This window comes from Alligator sinensis, unplaced genomic scaffold (genome assembly GCF_000455745.1).
Source record: "Alligator sinensis unplaced genomic scaffold, ASM45574v1 scaffold353_1, whole genome shotgun sequence".
Taxonomy (NCBI): Eukaryota; Metazoa; Chordata; order Crocodylia; family Alligatoridae; genus Alligator; species Alligator sinensis.
In genome coordinates, this window is record NW_005842075.1 from 1,788,195 (window position 1) to 1,808,897 (window position 20,703).

General features: G+C 42.0%; 1 protein-coding gene across 3 annotated transcripts in view; it reads right to left on the minus strand.

Moving 5' to 3' along the window:
• Positions 1 to 1,233: 1,233 nt before the first annotated feature.
• Positions 1,234 to 20,703, minus strand: part of MTTP (microsomal triglyceride transfer protein) — a 49,962-nt gene continuing 30,492 nt past the window's right edge. The window contains exons 11-18 of one of the 3 annotated variants that reach the window (XM_006023677.3): positions 20,083 to 20,295; positions 18,911 to 19,122; positions 16,064 to 16,161; positions 15,853 to 15,974; positions 14,545 to 14,772; positions 6,710 to 6,834; positions 4,559 to 4,729; positions 1,234 to 2,812 (exon numbers count right to left, since the gene is read on the minus strand). In XM_006023677.3, the coding sequence (XP_006023739.1) occupies positions 2,644 to 2,812; positions 4,559 to 4,729; positions 6,710 to 6,834; positions 14,545 to 14,772; positions 15,853 to 15,974; positions 16,064 to 16,161; positions 18,911 to 19,122; positions 20,083 to 20,295 (1,338 nt within the window). In that variant the 3' untranslated portion in view covers positions 1,234 to 2,643. Of the gene's footprint in view, positions 2,813 to 4,558; positions 4,730 to 6,709; positions 6,835 to 14,544; positions 14,773 to 15,852; positions 15,975 to 16,063; positions 16,162 to 18,910; positions 19,123 to 20,082; positions 20,296 to 20,703 lie in introns of those variants that run through there. The other 2 variants (XR_003094059.1, XR_003094060.1) reach the window with 2 other exon arrangements.

Consider the following 20,703-nt stretch of genomic DNA (forward strand, 5'->3'; position numbering starts at 1 on the left):
CCCTGCCAGCCCAGGGCTGGCACTAGGCGAGCCTGGAGCTACCCCTGGCTGCTGCTCCAGGGTGGGTAGAGGGGGGCAGAAGCCGCCCTGGATTCAGCTGCTCCTGTTGGAAGCAAATTTGCTGCCCACATGGGCATATGTATAGATGTGTTCCTTGGTGCAGTTTACTGCACTGTATTTTAATGCACAGTAACCTTAAGGTGCATTAACCACACCTGTAGATGCACCCAGTGTGTTTTGTAGCCCAAATAGTTTCTGTGTTCTTGTGGGAGTAAAGGAGGATTTTGACTGATGACCTGTTTCAGAATCAAGTTTGGTGCAAGGCTTATACATTTTATATGCGTCTTTCCTGTCCTTGCCATTCAGTTTGCAAGGACACTCAGCATAGTTATAGAGAAAAGCGCATCATTCGCCCCTTAAAGAGAGAGAAAGAGGGAGAGAAACAGCCTTACCCCACAAAACAACAAATGCACGGACCAAGGTTGAAGCAAAACTTTTATGTATTGTGTTTTGTCCCGTTTTATTGTTATGTTTCAACTGAAAGTATAGTATAGCTTCAAATGATGTATTTTGGAAATGCAGCAAGCAGCCCATCAGTCCCTGCTGATAGTTCTAAAATGAACAGATAAGCCGTTTGTTCATTGCAGTTGTATATGTTTACAATGAGACGGGTGTGGACTGAAGGGAGGGGGGGGTGTTTCTGATTTAATTTTCCAAAATATGACTTTTCCTGGACTTGTGTAGCCAGCCCTTACACTAGACACCTTGGTCTAGGAAAGGACAAATAATACAGTCATTTAGGAGGTCAACAGATTGGGAAGGGACATACTTTTTTTTGGAGGGGGGGGTTACAATGATGTAATATCTACAAAATGTTTAACAAAACCAGTACTTCTTATTACTTTCCTCAGTAGTACTATTGCCTTCAGCTGGACTTACTGTGTAAATAGTGAATGCTTATTTAATTTGACAAATAAGTGGGCACACTCTGATTACAGTGCATCAGAGTAGATTCGATTAATCAAATCTGCTGGAGCATGGTAAGTACCACACTCCAGCAGACTCCAGCGTCACATGTATTAGTGTCCCTGCACTGAAAAATGGCAGTGGGGGCACTTCAACTAAAGGTCATTCAATGAGCTTCAGTTAAAGTGCCCCCCACCGCCATTTTTCAGCACAGGAACGCTGATACATGTGATGGTGGAGTCTGCTGGAGTGTGGTGATTACCATGCTCCAAGAGCCACTTTAATTAAAGCACCTTCCCCCTTCCAGTCCTGGAGCACCATTGTGAGGTACCAGGAAAATGCACATTAGCTTGTTTTAACATGCATTAACTAAATAGCATGTTTTTAAATGACACTTTAATGCGCATTAAAATAAACTAATCCACATTAAAGCGCATGTGAAGACATGCCCGGTCTAATTTATCTAGAAGGGAATGCTAAAATATTCTCCTTACTGGCCTTGCTAGATGCTACATTCAAAACAATTGTTTTTCCAAGACCTTAATTCTAATTGTAGTTCAGACAGTTGCTAGTCTGGTGCTTATTTCTGGAAATGCACCTATTTGGATGATACATTTTCAGGACTGGACCTGAGCACTGGCTTGACTCTGCTCCCATTGAAACCAATGGGCATTCTACCACTGGGTTACCTAGCTTGGCCAGTGCTGTGCACTTTGGGAAATTCCACCCTTGGTTCTCAATCAAACACATCCAACCATCATGCTTAAAAAAAATAAATAAAAATTATTACTGTGAAAAAAATTATTGTAAAAATCCTGCCTGCTTCTGATTAGGTGACTAGGCAGCACCAAGCAACTAAGAATTCATGGTCCTACTTAGAAAGATACTGTTGTGTAGTTCAATAAAAATTGGTTATCAGTTTTAAAAAACCCAGAATGCCTCTAAATGTAATTATAAATACTGTATTTACTTGCATACGACACACATTCCCCAAACACTGGGATCTGCGTCTTAAGTGGGAAAGTTAATTTTTCCTCACTGGGATTGAAACATATATTCACTGCCATGTAATTGGCCCAGGCAGAGTAGACCCTTCAGAGTCACAGTTCTGAACAGTAGAATCATAGTTCTGAAACATCAGCGAGAGCCTGAGTGATGCTGAGGAGCAGAGTGCACCTCTCCTGCCTCGGGCCAGCATCAAACATGCTGAGCCCATGCTGTGCTAGTTAAGGTTCTGAAAAAATCATCTTTTTTTTCCCTTCATTTTTCCTTCCCAAAACAAGATGTGTGTATTATTTGGGGGCATGTGATATGCAAATAAATACAGATAATCATTCTGTTTACAGCATAATTGTTTTTGCTGACAATCAAAAGCATGGGCTTCTATATTCCCATGTTGAGGAAAATGAGTGTAAAAGGACAAGAGATAACACCACCCCCAAGGGAGTGCACAAAATGCCACCAAATTGTTCTTTGTTCTTTGCTTTTTACAAAAGTCTTAAATACAGGTAAATATGTAAACACAAAGATTTTGATCCTGTCCTGTTGCAGTCAATAGAAAGTTTGCCATTTACTTCAATGGTGCAGGATCAAGCCCTAAGCTAGTACAGTACATACAAGCCTAAGTCACTCAGGGAGCCATGGATTTAGTCAAATGAAAGATCAAAAGTGCTTGCTTTAAAACCAGTTGCTGGAAGAGTCAGACTCAGTGCTGAAAACCTTCCTGCACATGTTGGAGTTCTCTCGATGGAGAGGGAGTTCAGAACCTGCCAGAAATTGTACTTTTCCTTTCCGGGAAGTATACCGCTTGCCAGATGGTAGGCTTTCATATTTAGACACAAATTGCCTGCAAAGACACAATATTGTTACTAGGTTATAAGCAAAAGGATATCAACTCTGTGGCCTACATGTGTGTAAAATTTCCTTATCTAGTCTCACATACCAGACTGCTTGGTTTCAGTGGGTATGTGTACACATTCATTAATGTTCCATAGTTACTGTGCATTAAGTTTAGTACTTGCATAACCGAGTACTAAATCAATGCACAGTAACTGGCGCTACTGTGCAATTGCACCAGCACATGGGTTTTTACAGACAGTAACTGCACAGTAGACTAATACTACTGCACAATAGCGTATTAGCATGGGTTTTGCCCAGCACTCTACTGCGCAGTGTTGTTAGGGTACTGCACAGTTAGCATCTTGTGTAGACGCACCCAGTGTGACTTCAATAGAAAGCCAGCATAGATAATGATATATCTATCAGTCTGATTAATGTCTTTTTCAGAGAAACTGAAATTCTTGGAAAGCTCCAAATTCTCACATTTGCTTTTCTGTTCAACCTATCAATTGGCACTTTACACTTCTAGACAGAAAGACAGAATGGAAATCTCTGTCACAGGGACTGAGAATGCTTTCTCAAGTCTTAGCAGATCATGATCAGGATGGAAAAACAAATCCAGGCCTGTCAGATAGCAATACAGAGCTACCCCTCAGCAAGACATCTTTTCTTTTATTGTGTTATAATTATATTTCAGAGGGAAAATTGACCATAGTTAGAACAAAATGTTTTCAAAGTACATAAAGTACAATCTCTCTTGTAGGCCACCATACTTAAGCCAAGCACTAAATAGAGTGGCTAATATTACAGACATCAGAAACTGGTTGGTCAAGAGGGGAATCTTGTGTGCTCAGGTCTTGTATGGTTAATGATTTATACCTGCAGTAGCCAACTAAATAGCCCATGCTTCTTGTTCGTGTCTCGGGTCCTTTTACTGTCTGTAACTATGACACTTCAAGCTAGCTGAAAATGGTTATCTTTTCATTTTCTTTGCCTTTTAAGGCCTGTGGAGAAAATCTGGCAAAATGAAGATTCAAAGCATGTCTGGGACTGCATAAGCATTTATCCAAATCTCTGCTGAGCAATAAGTCTTGGATGATTTGCATTAGCAGATACATGTGTGTGAGAGATCTTTCATAGCACCTGTTTTTACTATGCTGAAATCTATTCTCTCTGCCTCTGGGCATGTCTACACATGCTTTAACGCACTTTAGTTAATGTGCATTAAATCTAGTACCTCCATTGTGAGGTACTAGGAAAATGTACATTAGCCTGTCTTAATATACATTAACTAAAATGCTGGGGGCACTTACGCACATGTGGGGAGCCTGCTCTGACGTGCTGGAAATCCAACATAAATTGACATGCTCTGGCAGCCTTGTGCATCACGTGTCTCAACAGCACAGCGTGTCTCCCTGCTGAGAGAATGGCAGCGGTGCACTTTGAAATAATACATGTTTGATGTGCTTTAGTTCAAAGCACCTCACTGCCATTTTCTCAGTGTGGGGATGTGCTGTGCTGCAGATACATGTGATGCATGGGTGCTTTTAATTAGCACAGCTTGCTAATTAAAAGCATCTGGTGCCATGTCAGGACCATGTGTAAAAATGCCCCCAGTTTTTAAGTGATGCTTAATGTGCATTAAAATAGGCTAATGTACGTTAAAGCACATGTGTAGACACGTCCACTGGAAAGTTCCAGAGGTTCCAAGTAATTAAAAGAACTTCTTGTTCTGTATATTTATACTTCTTACCTGAACGGAGATTCGATCTTGTCTATCTGCATGCAAACTAAAAATGGATACTGTGAGAACTGTACTGTGGATATGAAGTCTAGTGTGGCCTCTACTTCAATACTGGTTTCCATACCAGCCTGCACAAACAAGGAATCCACTAGGATATTGCCAGCTACCAGCATAGCTCCCCTGTAAATAAAGTCACATAAAAGAATTGGACATTAACAGATTTCATAAATAAACAGGGGATTAAATTGCAAACAGTCCTAACATCTAAGCACCAAGGGCCAACAACATTTTAGGAGCAGTGGGCCAAATTGATGGAGCTAGGTCCAAAGACAGGTCATTGCTTCTGACGTAGCTGAACTGTGTGCCCCCCCTCCCACAGCAGTGCCACTGACCTGTTGTCAAATTGCTGCTCATGTGCCAGTTTCACAGGCAGGACACAATCTCTCAGTGGGCCAGATCCAGTCCACAGACCATAGGTTGCTGACCTCTGACCTAAGCAGTATAAATTTCTTTCTAGGAAGCCTGTTCTCCAGACACTGTATGTAATTCAGTGCCACTGGGCATAGGTATCTTGCACATGTAGAAGAGAACAGGGCCTTAAATTTTCAGTTAATTATACATGTTGGAAAACATATATCCTTTATAATTGCAGCCTCCTGTATTAGCATAATGGTGCACACTGCTCTGACTTCCAAGGGTGATAACTCAAAGATCCTCTGACAGTTATTTACACCAGTACAAAAAGGATGTGCAAGGCTGCTATTTTGTTTTCTTTCACTTTCCAATGGTTTTGCAGGGGAATGGCAAATTAGGCCCAATGTCTCTTCTCACTTGCATTTCTGACCAACCTTTGTACAAAATGAGGCTGGCATGGCACGAAACTCAGACTTAGTGCAATTGGAACCAGTGGACCACTTGGATTGAATTTGGTCCAGATACATGTTTGCTCTGTTCTAAGTTATTACTGGCTTCTTTTTTGTAATTCCTTTACTAGCTGGCTGTGAAGAACTGTTTTATAGAGATGGGTAAGCCTCACAAAGCCAGCTAGGTGAGGGTCCTTCTCTCTTTAAACAGGTAAAAGTCATGGGGGAGAGCTTAAATTCTTTACTGGAGTTTAATGCATCTCTCTGTAAATACAGAATACTAAAACAAGCAGGGTTGATACCTTATTCAGGAAATCATAATTCAACAATTAAAACCTTGCCTATTTTCCCATATCTAGCCCCTCACTTGCAGGGGGTTTTGTGCCACTTTTCTTGTATGTCCTCAATTCTCATCAAAGTCAAAGGGAGTCCAAGGTAATACCCCAGAGAAGATGCTCACTAGCTACATCGGGATGTGGACTGCTACATTAGTTCAGTTCATGCTATAGTTGGCACACATTCCCATACCTGGAAATTCATGGTAGGCTCTACTGCTGCTTGCCTGCCTCCCAATTTCCAGCCTCTCCGAGGGCCCAATGGCCAAATTATATGACTGAGGGCCAGATCCATCCCACAGGTCATATGTTTGATACCCCTGAGATCAGACATAGACCTGGAATTCAGGAATGTCTGAATTTAAGTCCTAATTCTAGTACTGGCTTACTCTGAATCATCAGGAAACATACTGGACCTCCCTACCTCACTTGGTTCCTCTTTAAAGGTGTGGTTATACCTTCAAAGGTGAGGATTAATTAATGGCTAACATTTTCAAAAGTGCCTAAATTCATTTTGAAAATCAGTTCAGACCCTTAGGAGTCTGAGGCTTCTAAATCTTAGATGATTTTGAATTAAAATTATCCTATATTTTTAAATCATGTTGAAATTCAGTTCTCACTTCCCTTTTTGCAATCTCACTGAGTCCAATAGAGCTATGCAAGTCTACAACCCAATAGAATTAGTCCTCTGAATTACCTGAGTATCTAATGAACTGAAATCACTAACCATACTAAAGGAAATTCATTTTTCTAAGATGTTCTTGTTATTGTTTTTATAGGGAAGGGGAGATCTTATTGCCACTTGATTTTTTTCCTGAAACAATAATCTAATTTTAAACATAACTATCCTTTAATTTTAATTAGACTTCAAAGTCCCTTGATTTTTAAAATCCTCAAAATAGACTGTCTCATTTTACATCTTTCATCATATAAAGTTGCAGCATATACTGAAGGTATCTCACCGATTCTTGACACTGGTTTTGGATTCTCTGTACCAAAGACTGAACTCCATTCCACCTGAAATGTCAATGGCCAGACCACTTTGGAACTCTGTATTGGCCTTCAGCCCAGACTGTAACTGAATGACCTATAAACATAAAAGAACCCGGATAACAACTCGCTTTGCCAAGTGGAAAGTTAAACACTCTTCATTTTGTTGCTTCTTTTAGGGTCAGTTCTCACTTGCTGGAGTTCACCTCCTTTCCATTGCATGTTTGTTGCGAAGAGAAGGAATATCACTGGGGCATAGTGAAGACTTTTCTTCCCTTCCTTCACGCATGAGACACCAACACAGAATACATGAAAATTTCTGTTCTTCCTCTTAAGGCATGACAGAGCTACCACACAAGCAACCAACTCTCATGAAAATCCAGGTGGAATTCTGTCTTACTCAGCGTTCTTTCTTGGGAGCTCATGGCATAATGCAGTCCTGCATTTCTTGTTCGCTGCACCTGAGGCTTATCACTGCAGACCCTTGCTCTATATTGGTAGTAAATAAAGTGCTTTGCTCATTACAGCCCAACAGAGACCTCATGAATAATCTGGAATTGCTGTCCCAGAAAAAGTTCATCTACAGTAAATCTATTGGCAAATATAAATTAGTTGCCTATGTATTCAATATACTTCCTGCCTACATTGGGCCTGCTTGTGGTTTCTTGAAACCTTTACAGCTGGACTGGAAGTGCATTTCATGGAGTCAGTTTCGGAAGTGATAATAGCTCAGGGTCACAACAGCTCATTACATTTGAATTTTGTCAGTCAGCCAGGATTTTAAAGTTCACACTGCTTGGCAATTTGACCTGCTTTATATAGCTGCCCTGGTCACCTTAAAAACAAGAAAAACTAATTATTTTTTTTTCAGAAAGAATATTACGGTTTGAAAATGTTGATTTAGATGCTAAAAATGCTCCTCACTGCATAATATAACTGTCTGGTGGGCCTCAGTATAGTCAACCTGATGGCTGAGGATCATGGAATTCTGGGAGAGGAAGGAAGTACAGCACAGTGGACTGAGCACTGGCCTGGGCACCAGGAAACCCCCACTCCTAAACCTGTGTTGGAGGTTGACTCCTGTGACTTGAGCAAGTCAGTCAGACCCTAATCCTAAGCCAAGGGCAGGCAAAATGCGGCCCGTGGGCCGGATGCGGCCTGCCAGGCCATTCTATCCAGCCCGTGGGGTCCCTAAAATATTATTTTTCGAAATTTTTATCTGCCCCTGGCTGCCCGTCATGCAGCCCTCGATGGCTTGCCAAACCTCAGTAAGCGGCCCTCCACCTGAAATAATTGCCCGCCCATCCTAAGCCCACTGAAGATCAAAAAGTTGTCAGTCAACTCTAGCATGCTGTGAAAATTAGACCATGGTCTTGCCATATTCATGATCTATACTAGAGATGGCAACATACTGTACAGACCTCAGGCCAGATCCAGCCTGCAGAACTATTGAATTCAGCCTGCAGAGTCCAAGGGCTTTGCCTATGCTCATGACTGCATTGGTGCTAAGCAGAGAGGAGCTGTGCCAAGGCCAGGCGACTTACAGCTGTGTCCTTGCTGCAGCTACTTCTTCATCTCACCCCTTAGCCTCCCTACAGCTAGGGTGTGGGTACAGCTTCCAGCCAGTGGAGAGCTGCACTGGGGCCGGGGGGGGGGGGGGGGGGGGTCCAAACGCTCTCCCAGGGGAGAGCTGCACTGGGGCTGGGCAGCTGGAGGCTGTGTCCATACTGCTGCCACTTCTCCCTTCTTCTCCCTCCCCTGCCCCCAGCTGTGGCATAGAAGCAGCAGTAGCACGGACACATCTTCCAGCTGCCCAGCCCTTGCATAGATCCCCACTGACTGGAAGCTGCACCTACATCCCAGCTGGAGAGTAGGAGGCTGGGAGAAGCAGCAGTGGCATGGGTGCAGCTCCCAGCTGCCTGGCCCCAGCACGGGTGAAAGGAAAACCCCCTGTCACTGATACTGCAGAAGCAATCTGGCCCACACTGGACCAGAGCTGAGTTGTTCCAGGCCACAGCTTGAAAAGGGTGCCAGCCACTGGTCTATACAGTGAAAGCTGTGGTGTTAGTCCATGCTGTGTACAGGACACAAATGCCCTTTCACAAAAGTCTGGGCCTGAATTTCTTGTGAAGGAAAAATGTTTGCAGCAGGGGGAGGAGGGAACAATTTGTGTCCTGCCAGACAGCAGCTATAGGGGAAATGAAGAAGGGAGCAGCCATTTTCTATACAATGGAAACTAGTGCCTCATTCCAGCTCCATGCTGTCATGCTTTGGTTGTCAATTTGGAAAAGCAAGTGAGTATCTTATATATTTTGCTAGGAGTCCCCCAGATAAGTAAATCTTGTGGCTAAATTGCCAAATCCTTTCCTTGCTTTGGTACAGTAGCTTGTGTCTGGTCAGTCTGTCTTTCACCTCAGTTGTTCTAAGAGAGGAATTCCTCACGTTGATCAGAGTTAGCAAAGTGAGAGAGGACCTAGCCAGGTCTGGATCTGATCTTTGGGGAAGTCCACCCATGTGGTTGACTCCTGCTGTCATTGAGGGTCTGCTCCTCTCTCACACCTTTTGATAACTTTTGTCCTCTTTCTTTACCACCTAGTTCCCACCCCCTCCTGGTAGTTCTTTTTTTTCCCCCATTGTTCCTGTTCTTCTTCAAGTATTTGCAGGATGTGGAAATGTTTGATCTGCCCCCTCCTATGTGCATGAAGGGATCTCTCTGATCTTTTCCTTGTTGTTGTCCTGCAGTCTTGCTAAAGCTGTCATGATAAAAGATTAGGCTCCCCCTATTAGCCCAGCTTGGTGGCTGGTGAAGTTGCTTTGGGGTCTTAACTTTTATTCCCTTTGTGGCATACAGGGCCTTCAGAAATGTAGTGACTGTATATGGTGACTTCACCTTTTAAGGTCCCAAACATTTTGTGTAGCAGAGTTCAGAAGGCTTCTCACTTGTCAGTTAGTTGTTGCTGGAGTAGGCTGGAGAGTTAATATAAGAATGCAGTAGGCTGAAGATGGCTTATAAGCAAGGATGCCCCTGGCTAGCTGGATCATACGTTGTTCTGCTTTCCTGTGATTTTTCATCTACTCCTGGCTCCATTGAAATCAAAGGAAGTTTTGCCTTTTGAGTTCTCTGGGGCCATGATTACACCTGCTGTAGTTAATTAAAAAGGCCCGGTTTACTTATTTTGATCTGGAGATGCAGCACCCCTTTTTAATTACAGTGAGATTGATTTATAAAGGGTAGGCAAGGCAATATACAATAGGCTATATTCTGGAAAAAAACAATCCTGCATAAGCAGGAGAGAGATTTTGTTACTGTGCACTGTCAAATTGGACTTAGGTATTTGAGAGGAGGATCAGTTTGCTAAGACTGTGTGATTAACTGTGAGAGTTACTGTGCATGTGACTAGAGCTTAGAAGCCTACAATAGAGTTAGGTCAAATCTGCCTTTAAAAGGCAAGCAAAACTTCATGTATGCTTTTTGTCTTTTGCTTGACCCACTCCTTCATTTTCTTGTTTTGATTCAAATCCTGAATCCTTAGGGACAAGAGTGCAAATCTCATTCAAATCAAGAGAAGCTTTGTATCTATAGTCACTGGTGAGATCTGGCCTTTTAGAGGTACTTTTTTCCCTTTGCTTTTCTATTTAAGGCTTTGCAGTGTCACTTATAATAGAAGACAGGGTATGGAAAGTTAGGATCAATGTCTTGGCACTGCTTCAAAATGCTGGAATATGATCCACGTCAACAAAAAAAATCTACTATGTACAGTACTGGTAATGCTACTGTAATCAGCAGCAGATCCAGCAATAAGGCAAGGGGGGGTGGGGTGCAGCCCCACGTTTGGATGTGCTGCACGTGTGCAGTGAGCTCTGCTGTAGCTCAGTTTGCCCTTCCCCTCTGCCTTCCTCCACACTGAATTCAGCAGCAGGGAAAAAGAGGCTATGAACGGCAGTGGCAGGGCTCACCCCATCTGCTCTGGAGCTACATGAAAGCAAGGGCTCTGGCCAGACTTTGAGCCAGGAACTCATGTCAGGACAGCCAAAGGGGTGTGTGACCATGCCACTGCCCTCCTAGACCTGCGCCTGACTAAAATGCAATGGAGCAGCATGCCAGAGAAAAAAAAACACTTTTTAAGAAACTAGCTGTCCTCTACTGGAGTCTGGTTCTTTGCTTTGACCTACTAATAAATCATTTGGTTTCTCTACTCTTCTGACAGGTCTGATGTCTAATAGAAATACTGTTTTTTACACTCCTGAATGTTAATGCAGGCATCTTCATAGGCTCAAGAACAGTTTTATAAGAGTGGATGCTTTTATGAAGGGATTTATAATTTGTGCACTGTCATTCTTAATCCATGGTCCAAGTTGTGAAAAGTGGCAATGCCTGCAGAGTGCACTCTTATGATTTTTGTTTGGGATTTCATGGGAGATGGTGCTCCAAAGCAAACATCAAGAATAGCAGGCAGATAATTAAAAGGATGTCACCAATTTGGGAGCTCCATTCTTATCTGAAGATGCTGTGCCTGACTATACTCCTGATCACTACAGCTGCAAAGCTAATGAAAGAAAACTATTTATCATGGTTATTTTAGTTTTTATATTTCACAGGACTTTGTATATCATTGAATGATTACACCTTTTCTTTTCTTTAACCAATTAGCAAAACAGCCACTGACTGTGAAATGATCCCTTATATTGTATATACAAGAAGAGGGGAGCAGAAAATCCTGTATAACATTTCCAAGGGATTTTTAAAAATCTGGATATGCTGAATATTGGATCAGACAGTTTTAGATCCCTACTCTCAGCCCTTCCAGCCGTCCTCCTATAAATAGGATAGCAACTCTGCCATCTATATCCTTCACACATTTGTTCCTTTCTGTGCTGGACCCATGTTTCCATGAGCCATGCTTTATTGCAGATCTTGCTAGCAGAGAATTGAGCATGGGTGCAGTAGACAGCAATGAACAATGTTATAAATTCTTTTCTAAAGCCATATTATTGGCCAGAACAGTTTACCAGGGTTGTATGCCAGTTTGGTTTGTTAAGAGGATGATGACCTGGATGACCTTTGTCTATGCTGACTAAGAAAAACAAATGAGTAGCCAGCTGGCAAGAAACTTGGCTAATCATGGCTCTTGATGAACCAGCATTTAAGGACCATATCTATCTAGAGACGATTCTCCTCTCAGAAATGGTTTCTTAAGTGGCAGTATTACTATTTAAGGCCACATCTACACTTACATTTAAGCTGTGTTTCCTGGTGCATATCGAGTCACAACTGGAAGGCAATTTCAGATAAAAATGTTTTTATCACAGTTTTATTGGCTTGTTTAAAGGTGGTTGAATTCTGCTAAAACAGTTTATAGTTTAGAACAGAGAGGGGCAATCTTTTTGGCAGATGTGCCAGACATGAAGCCCTGCACACTCCGATCCCCTTCTTCTTCCTGCTCTGCTTTCTGCTCCCTGTCCTATCTGCTGATGTGCTGCCTACCCCCTTCTTCAATATGCTGTGATTCCTAGGGCACTTATGCTACAAGTTGGCACCCCTGCTTTAGAATATCATTGCTAAACTATAGTCTTTATCAGCTGCCGTACACACTAGCCATCTGCATCCTGTTAAAAACTGGTTAGCCTGAATCTGTTTCAACAGTGTTTTTTATCATTTCATGGCTTTAACTGGACAGTACTTAAAGGGAAGCACTGCAGGGTCCATTAAGGTGTCTGCTGCTTGAATCCCCACTTATGCACCAACTGTGCTATTAGTGACACAAGAAAAAAAAAGCAGCAAGTGTTCCCATCTGCTCTCTGTGCTGTCACAGAGCTTCCATTGCCAAGGCTTCCTATATTTCAGCGCTTAATCTAAAATGCTGGTGTAAGTTGAGGCTTGTAGTTCCAACCCTGGTGTGGCCCATACGCTTATTAGGTTCTCTGAAGAGAAGGAATCCAGAGTCCACTGGATGATAGAGTCCCTGCGGTGTCTTGCCAAGTTGTGCTGCCAGAATATTTATGGAGCTTGGTGCATGCACAGCAGTTGGAAGGAGTTAGTTCTGGAAACACAGTGCTTTAGTGCTCTGGCCTGGAGAACCTAGATGCTCCCTTCTCTTTCCCACCTCCCTTTTGGTTTGTTAAATAGGTCACTGTCATGCTGGAATTCATACCTGCCCTTTTCTTCTAAGAACCCAGAATGTTTTCTTAACGAACGTGATTTCCACAGTTTGTTCCCTGTATGTGAAACTCTCTTAGCTGGCAGGACCATTTCAGAGTGGCTGAGATTGATTCTAATTGCACAGGGTCACTTTTGGCAGATACTGTCAAAGGTACAACTTTGGGTAAATTACATTCTGTCTTTGAACAGTTTAACATTTTCCTCCACCAGAAAGTGGAAAGATAAAGGAGAATCTATGAGCTAAGAAGTTTTGCTATGGAAACCTCTGTAAATTTCTACGCTGAGCGAAGTTTGCCCCACAACTGTCTGGAAACCCAGTACTACATTAGCAGGTGTGTTATAACTGGAGACTGCCAATCAACCTTTCATTGGTTGATTTCTACTATTAGATCTCCCCAATTCTATACTAAATTATGTTTGGTTACTGGGGGCAAAGGGGAGAGGGAGAGGATGGAAATGAAACCACACATTGGCTTTGCTTCAGGAAAGGTACCTAAATGCATACTGTGCAAATGTGTCCTCTCTGATCAATCACCTGTCTGAAACTGAAGCTTGAATGCTTAACAGGTAGTCTGAAACACTCTGTGGTTGTGTCTACATGAGACTTTGACTGTATAGTTGTTACTGAGCAGTCATTTAGTACTTGCATACACAAATACTAAATGACTGCGCAGTAACCGGCGTTATTGCACAGTAGTGTTCCCAAATAGCTTTTTGGTGATGCTGATTGCACAGTAGCTCATTGCTGCTCCAGAGTAGTGCACACTTTGTGTTACATGCTGCCACTGTGCAGTAGTAATGAGCTACTGTTCAGTCAGCATCTTGTGTAGACATAGTATGACTATGTATGACATAGTAATGACCACCATATAAAAAGCTATATAATAGTCTCCATTTTAAATCACTGTTTCTGCCTGAAAATTAATTATGTGATAAAATTTGAGTAATAATAATTCAGTAGTTTTGGAGTAGAGGAAGGTGACATCACACAGGAAAACCTGCAACCACTACACACATTTTGCTTGAATCTTTTGTGACACCAGATTGGTTGACGGTAGAATATTTACCATGAAGTTTCTTTTAAATAATCAACGAATGCTCACTTAACTGGTATGGAATTATGAACCCTTGAAAATTGTAAGAAAGACTGCATCATGCATGCAAACCTTAGTAACTCAGTTCAGCATTTGACAGGGAGTACCCAGCCTCAGTGGATCATTGGGCAGATTTGGAATAAGCAAACATATAGGCCCACTGGTGGCAGCACTAAGCAGTTAGGAACTGTCCAATAAAAAGTAACTGGCTGAGAGCAGTATGGTGGGAATCAGCTTGGTTTTTTTTCCGTAGGAAACAGATTTGTCCTTATAGCATTAGTATGTCTTTTAGTGTGATAGGTATTTGTAGCCTTTATCATAGTTTTTTCTTTCTGCTTTCTGGGCTGATTTCCTGTCATTTTGTTTTTTATATAATACATCACTTCTCTTTTGACGGAATAGTAAGCAGATCTGCTAGGTTATTAAACAATATAAAAAAACTAAAGCAAATATCCATCTTAATGTAAGGGGGTAGAAGAAACTGGATTAGGAATAGGGGAGCGTGTGTGTGCTTGAGAGAGAGAAACAGAAGCGTACAGTGTGTTATTAGTACCTGTGAGTAATCTGTCAGGAGGACAAGTCCTTTCACCACGTTAATGGGCTCTCCAGTTGCCGAAAACATTTTAGACATTAAATCAGCGTACCCTTGGAAAAATGTCACAGGCCTGAGCTGAACATCAAACAGGATTGCTGACATGCCAGCAAAGGACTCCAGGTTTTCCTCGCCTTCATCAGCAGATGCAGCTATTATAGTTTCTAGGCCCTGAGCTTCAAGAACGACCTAAAAGGCAACAGTGACACAGCATTCAGGACAAAGTCTGTCCACTGTGGACTTTTAAACGCTGCCAGCATTCCTAGTACCCGAGTCTAATGTACATTTATTGTAACAAACCTAGCTGCATGCAATCAAGATAGCAAAGAGTTTAGAAGACAAATAAATAGCATAACAATAACAAAGTAATCTCAGAGGAGCCTTTCACATTTAATAAGCTTCAGGTGAGGTTTTCTTCTGTTCAAAAGAACAGCTGAAGGCCTATACCTCAGGTGAGCCCTAAGCTCTGAAGACTGCTTACTTTACTATCATTCCACCTTTTGTGTGACTGTGAAGTATGCCAATTCATTCTCCCTCCGTGTGTGCCAAATTTTGGAAATTTGTTGACATGGAGTAAACATTCATTTACTGAATGTGTGCCAGTAAATATCTGAGAGAAATCCAGACTGCTCTTAGGCTCTGTGTGTCCAGTGCTGGTCTGAGACAACTGCATTGCCCTATTTTCAGGAAATGCACACAGGGTGGAAGTGCGAGGGTGAGGCACCTGGTAGTGCTTCCGGGTACAGTACAGAAATGGTGTGGACATGAGCTGTGAGGGGAAAAAAACAGTGACGTTCTTATCATACAGTTCTTTTCCTGAGAGAATTCAGCAGTATTTTTATATCTAATGGATTTTTCATAATATTATTTTTAACAAGAGGCCAAAAGAAAAACTTCTAATTTTAACTCCTATACATTTTTCAAACCAGACCCTGTCCCTAAGTTTCCATTTTTGATTAGATCCCAGACTCTTGGGATCTTATTTTAGAGGTCTCTGAAGTTTTCCCTGAATATAACAGGAAGATGATGTAGTTTTTCTATACAGCTGAAACTTTGGATTTGTTGTATAAGTACCTTTTCTTTTTTAAACATGTTTTCTCATTTTCCGTGTGTCATTCCCCCCCCCCCTCCCCCCACCAAAAGATATATTCTCTGCCTGATCCTGATGCCCCAAACTCCCGTGGCTTTCAATGAGAGCTACATATGCTCAAAGGCTACATAAGGAAGCCCATATTCTGGCTCACTTTTTATTAAGCATATGGCAGTTACCTGGTTGGCATGAAGTCGAGACTTTTTGTTGAAAATAAGGATATTCATGTTACTTTTCCTTAAGATGCCAGAGCCTGAGTAGAGGATGTCGAGGCTGTATGTAGCAGATGCATTAGGATCACCTTCATTAACAAAAACACAGATACATGTGATTAAGTCACATGATTTGGGTAATAAATGGGGTTAAGAGGCTACTTTTTTGTTTACATACGTGTCACATAGCCAGAATAGGCAGAGGAAGATCCCATCTTAGAGAAGCGGTCATAGTTATGAACAGACATGTCCTTCAGAACCTGGCGAATCATTTTGCTGTAGTAAAGAAGGAAGAAAGAAAGAGTGGTCACAAATGTGTTCCCTCTCACGAGGGTGCTAATGGTTTAAGCTAGCTAGGAATCTTCCACTGGAAGACATTCGGTGTTGGTTCTCCTCCACCAGAACTATTCTAGAAATGTTGACTTTCCCTTTTTCATCCCAATTCAGAAAAATTGTTTTCAATAATGCAGAATTCTTTCCTGGGAAAGAATTTTCATTTTTCATCCAGTTCACTTAACAATGTCAGGTCATTAGGAGAGAGGAGATTCAGGTTTGGACATATTCTCCAAGCCATATCCAAAGTCTATGGAAGTCGGTGAATTTCTCCTCATTGGGCTAAGAAACATCAAGACCTATAGAATCTCATTGGGGTGTCTGCTGCTAAATTACTTAAGTACTCTTGAGAATCTCACCAAAACTGATTCTTTTTGTCTTGAAAGAATTTTGAGACAAACATTCTTTGTGAATGGTCCTGGATGGAGAAACCTGTGGGGAGTAAAATCCCTACCTATAGGGCAGGTACTGTTTGATTTTATTTTATTTTTTTAGTGCCTGTCTTTATAACTGTAATGTTAATTGATTTTGGATTTGCAGTCTGTCTATATAAGTTCATTATGCCTTTTATATCAGTGTGAAAGAATCGGGACCCAGAGGTGGTCATGATGCCCCCTTGGTTGCCACTTGACTTCTGCCCCCACTCTGACTCCTCTGGATACCTTCCCTTTCTACCTCATCTGCCATGCCTTGATGTAATTTATAAGGTTTCAGGAGGCTGCCTCCAGGTCCCCAGACTGAACCCAGTCTAGCTCCACCTTGCCCCCCCACACTACGCTGTGGCCCTGCTGGCCTTACTAGTGCCTCAGGGTACCCGTTGACTTATGGGCTATTTCTGACCTCCTTCTGCTCCTGAAGCCATGCCTATGCCTCATGGATGTTACTTTAAGTTGGCCATTGGGCCTCTGGCCCTGGTAAGACACTTGTTTTCCCTGGTCCTAGTCCTTCTCCAGGCTTTGGCCCTCTTAGCTTAAGCCTGCTCTAGTCTCAGCCTGCACCAGCCCACAGCCCTCTGGGTGCCTGACCCCAGGCTAAACTGCCTGACTCTGGCCTTAGCTCTCCCAGCCTTGGCCTAATGTATCACACCAGCCTTAGCCCTTGGGGCCCCTGATGCCATGCTAGGCTGTTTGCTACTGAGTGCCCTTACCAGGCACCCCTCTATGGCCTCCACATGTCCCCCATAGCCACAGTCCAGTCCTCCAATTAGTCTAATCAAAACTTAAATGCAAGCATAACAGCTGTATAACAAAAATCCTCCCCACACTGTGTCCTTACTTCCCTGCAAGCTATAAGACCCCCTTAGCATTTTTCTTGCAGTTATTTGGGGCAGCTTGGGTCAGTTAGTCTGTTCCCTGCAACCATCTCTTTCACGAGCTCCTCTCCCTGCTGCCTGTAGGACCAAACTGACTGCTTGCAATCAGGTACTGAGCTTTTATGTCCCAACGCCCCATCCCTTCCTGTCATGTGGCTCTCCAGCTACACACAGGGGTTTCTGTTTTTGGCCTGAGGACCAACCTGCCCTCTGCTGCAGCTTAGCCCTGCTACTTGCACTTGTTGTCTTTGTACTTGTCTGGAGGTCTACCACTGGGCTGCTAACTGCTGTGCAGCTAGCTCCAAGACAGTCATCCCTCCAGTGGTAGCTCCTACCCTTGCTGTACCTGGCCTGCTTAGTTTCTAGCAGCTGGCTGTTTGCCTAGCTGCTGGCCCCACACAACAAGCTTGATCTGCCACTGTCTCCTTACAGTAACAGAAAACTTTGGTTCCCTATTAAACAGAAACTTAACTTAGAAGATTACTACCACAATATTTTCAGTCTATATTGTTGAGCTAGATGCTTTTATAAGGTCTTAGTAATACTTCTCAATTTGGTGCTAGAAAACTTGAGCCATTTGAAAACTAGCATTGTTTAGAATCAAAGATCTTTCAGTGATTTTTTTTTTCTTTCTTAACCTTCAAAGGGTCTCACGGTTGGTAGGCTGGCACTTCGGGAAACAAACTGACTAACCCAAGCTGCCCCAAATGGTAGGTTGGCACATCGCTTCCATGATTTTTGATGAAATTTAGGCGCTTATCTATTACCGGTCTTTGTTCTCTGTATTTTATAGGAGTCTTAATTTTATGTTTACAATATAAATACAGTACACAAGCACCTAACTTTTGTTAAAAATCATGGGAGTGAAGTGCCAACCTACCATTTTTACCCTTGAAAATCTCCTACGAGGTCTGGATTATATGCTGTTGGAACATACTGATTCATTAAAAATATACAAAATTAAGTAAAGACAAAGTTGTTTTTTTTCTGATAATATCTGTTATTGGACCAAATATGTAGTTGGGAGAGTTGTTAGACAAACTTCCAGCCACAAAGTGCCCTTCTTCAGATCATGAAAGTTTGTCTAACGTCTCTCTCAACTATATAACTGGTCCAAAAAATATCACCAAAAAAACATTGCCTCTTTCATGCTTTCTGGATTATCATCTCTACAAAACACTCCACTTCTTACAAAATGGAATAAGAGGCATTTGTTCCCCAACAACAGCTACATATATTAATTGGCTAGAAACTATATGCTTGTTGGCTTTAACCCATGTTGTATTAGTATAGAGAATAATAAAATACAGGTATGTATATTTGTGTACATGCACATGTATGTGCATGCCTGTATCCAGTCTGGTATTAAACATAATGTACCTTGCAGGCAGTTCAAAATGAAGTATATCTTGGACCACTGAGAGCATGTACTTGTTCATTTCCTGTGGCAGCTCTCCAATAGAAAGCAAGAGGTTTTTTACTTCCATGTAGGATGGGTAACTACTTAAGATGATAGCAGCTGCAGTAGTTCGCACAGTCTTTTCATAAATTTTATGATTCTGGTGGTATATCCTGTTCATTACTTTCTTCACCTAAATAGGAAATAAACTGTTTACTCAATGAATTTTACATATGCTCAAGAAAGCTACATCTTGGAAATACAAAATTAAGCATCAGCAGTGCCTTCCTGCCCTGGGGTTATAGCAAATAGAATAGATTCAGCAGTATAACTAGGAGTGGGGCAACACTCTTTCTTCCACCACCCCAACACCTGCCCCCTGTTCTAGGGGTTTCTCTGCCTGGGGCACCAAAACTTCTAGTTATACCTCTGAATAGATTATAGTCTTCATCTAGTGTTTTTCATATTCAGTGCATCCTAAAATAATTTATAATGGAGCATGTTAAACTCATGCAGTTCCATGATTGTGTGGGTGAAGTAAGGAGCAGCCATTCTGTTTCCAGCAGGATCCTAAGCACAGCCTTACTACAGTAGCACTGACAGCAAGATTATTGGCCATAGCGCTATCCAATAAAAATAGTATAATATGAGCAATGACCAAAGAGATTTCCTTAAATGTTAAGACTGAGAAGTATGTTTTTAAAAAGCTTGCTTACACTTCTCCCTGAGTATTGCCTATTATCACCATGCTTTATTTTGAAGGGCTGAAGGTCTGCTTTGGAACAAATGGAGTCCTAGGAACCACACAATGGTCATAGTATAATGATGTCCCAGCTGAGTGAGATGTTTGGATTGTGAAGCTGCATTATGGCTTGTCAAGTTCATCAGCAGATGGTGCAAGGCAGAAGCAAAAACACACAATACGGTACAGTCATTCCAGGAGCTTGCTCTGTGGTTAATTTGTCCGTCTCTGCTATTTCACTGCCTTAAGCAGTTTTCTGCCAACCTCTGAGTGGTATAAATTATTATGTACTGGAAGAAAAACGTGCATCCTTGAATGGGGTGGGTCTTAAAAGGTAGGCTTTGTTTAATTAACATTTGAAATTTTTATAATTTCTCATGTCCTCTTTTTTCTTGCAGTAAATCTTCTTACCTTACTGGTGATGAAAGAGATGTCATATCTTTGCAGAGCTGTAGCAGCAGCATTACTTATGGGCCCTTCTCCTGACTCAGCATGTTTTAGTAGCAATGGAATAGCTTCTGGCAGAAGGGCATTCTTGAGTGCCAGCAGGTACATTTTCACATCATCATCCTTTTCTGCCTTGCCTAATCCTCCTAGGATCAGCTTCTTAGCTTCTACAACAGCCTAGAGAAAATAGATGCTATGTTTAATATGTGAACGTTCAAGAAGTTAAGCACCCTCAGGTCCCATGTGAGCATGAGCTTTCCTGGGTTCTCCTCCCTTGGTTCAGTTTGAAACAACTGTTTGGATGTGACCAGGGTGTGACTTGTAAAATTTCCTTAAATCAATAAAGAGGCAAGGATTCCATAGGGTGATAGCTGTTATTGGACCAACTATGTAATTGGGATAAAGTTAGACAAGCTTTCCAATGCAAGACATTCTTCAATAGGTCATGCACCGGGGCCTGTTCATAAACATGCCACTCACTAACTTTGCACTTGTTGGTTCAAGGGACTTGCAGCTCAGCTGGTAAGGCTAACAGAGACTGTTTAAATACTCAAAGATGTTTTAACAAAAATATGGCTAAAGAAA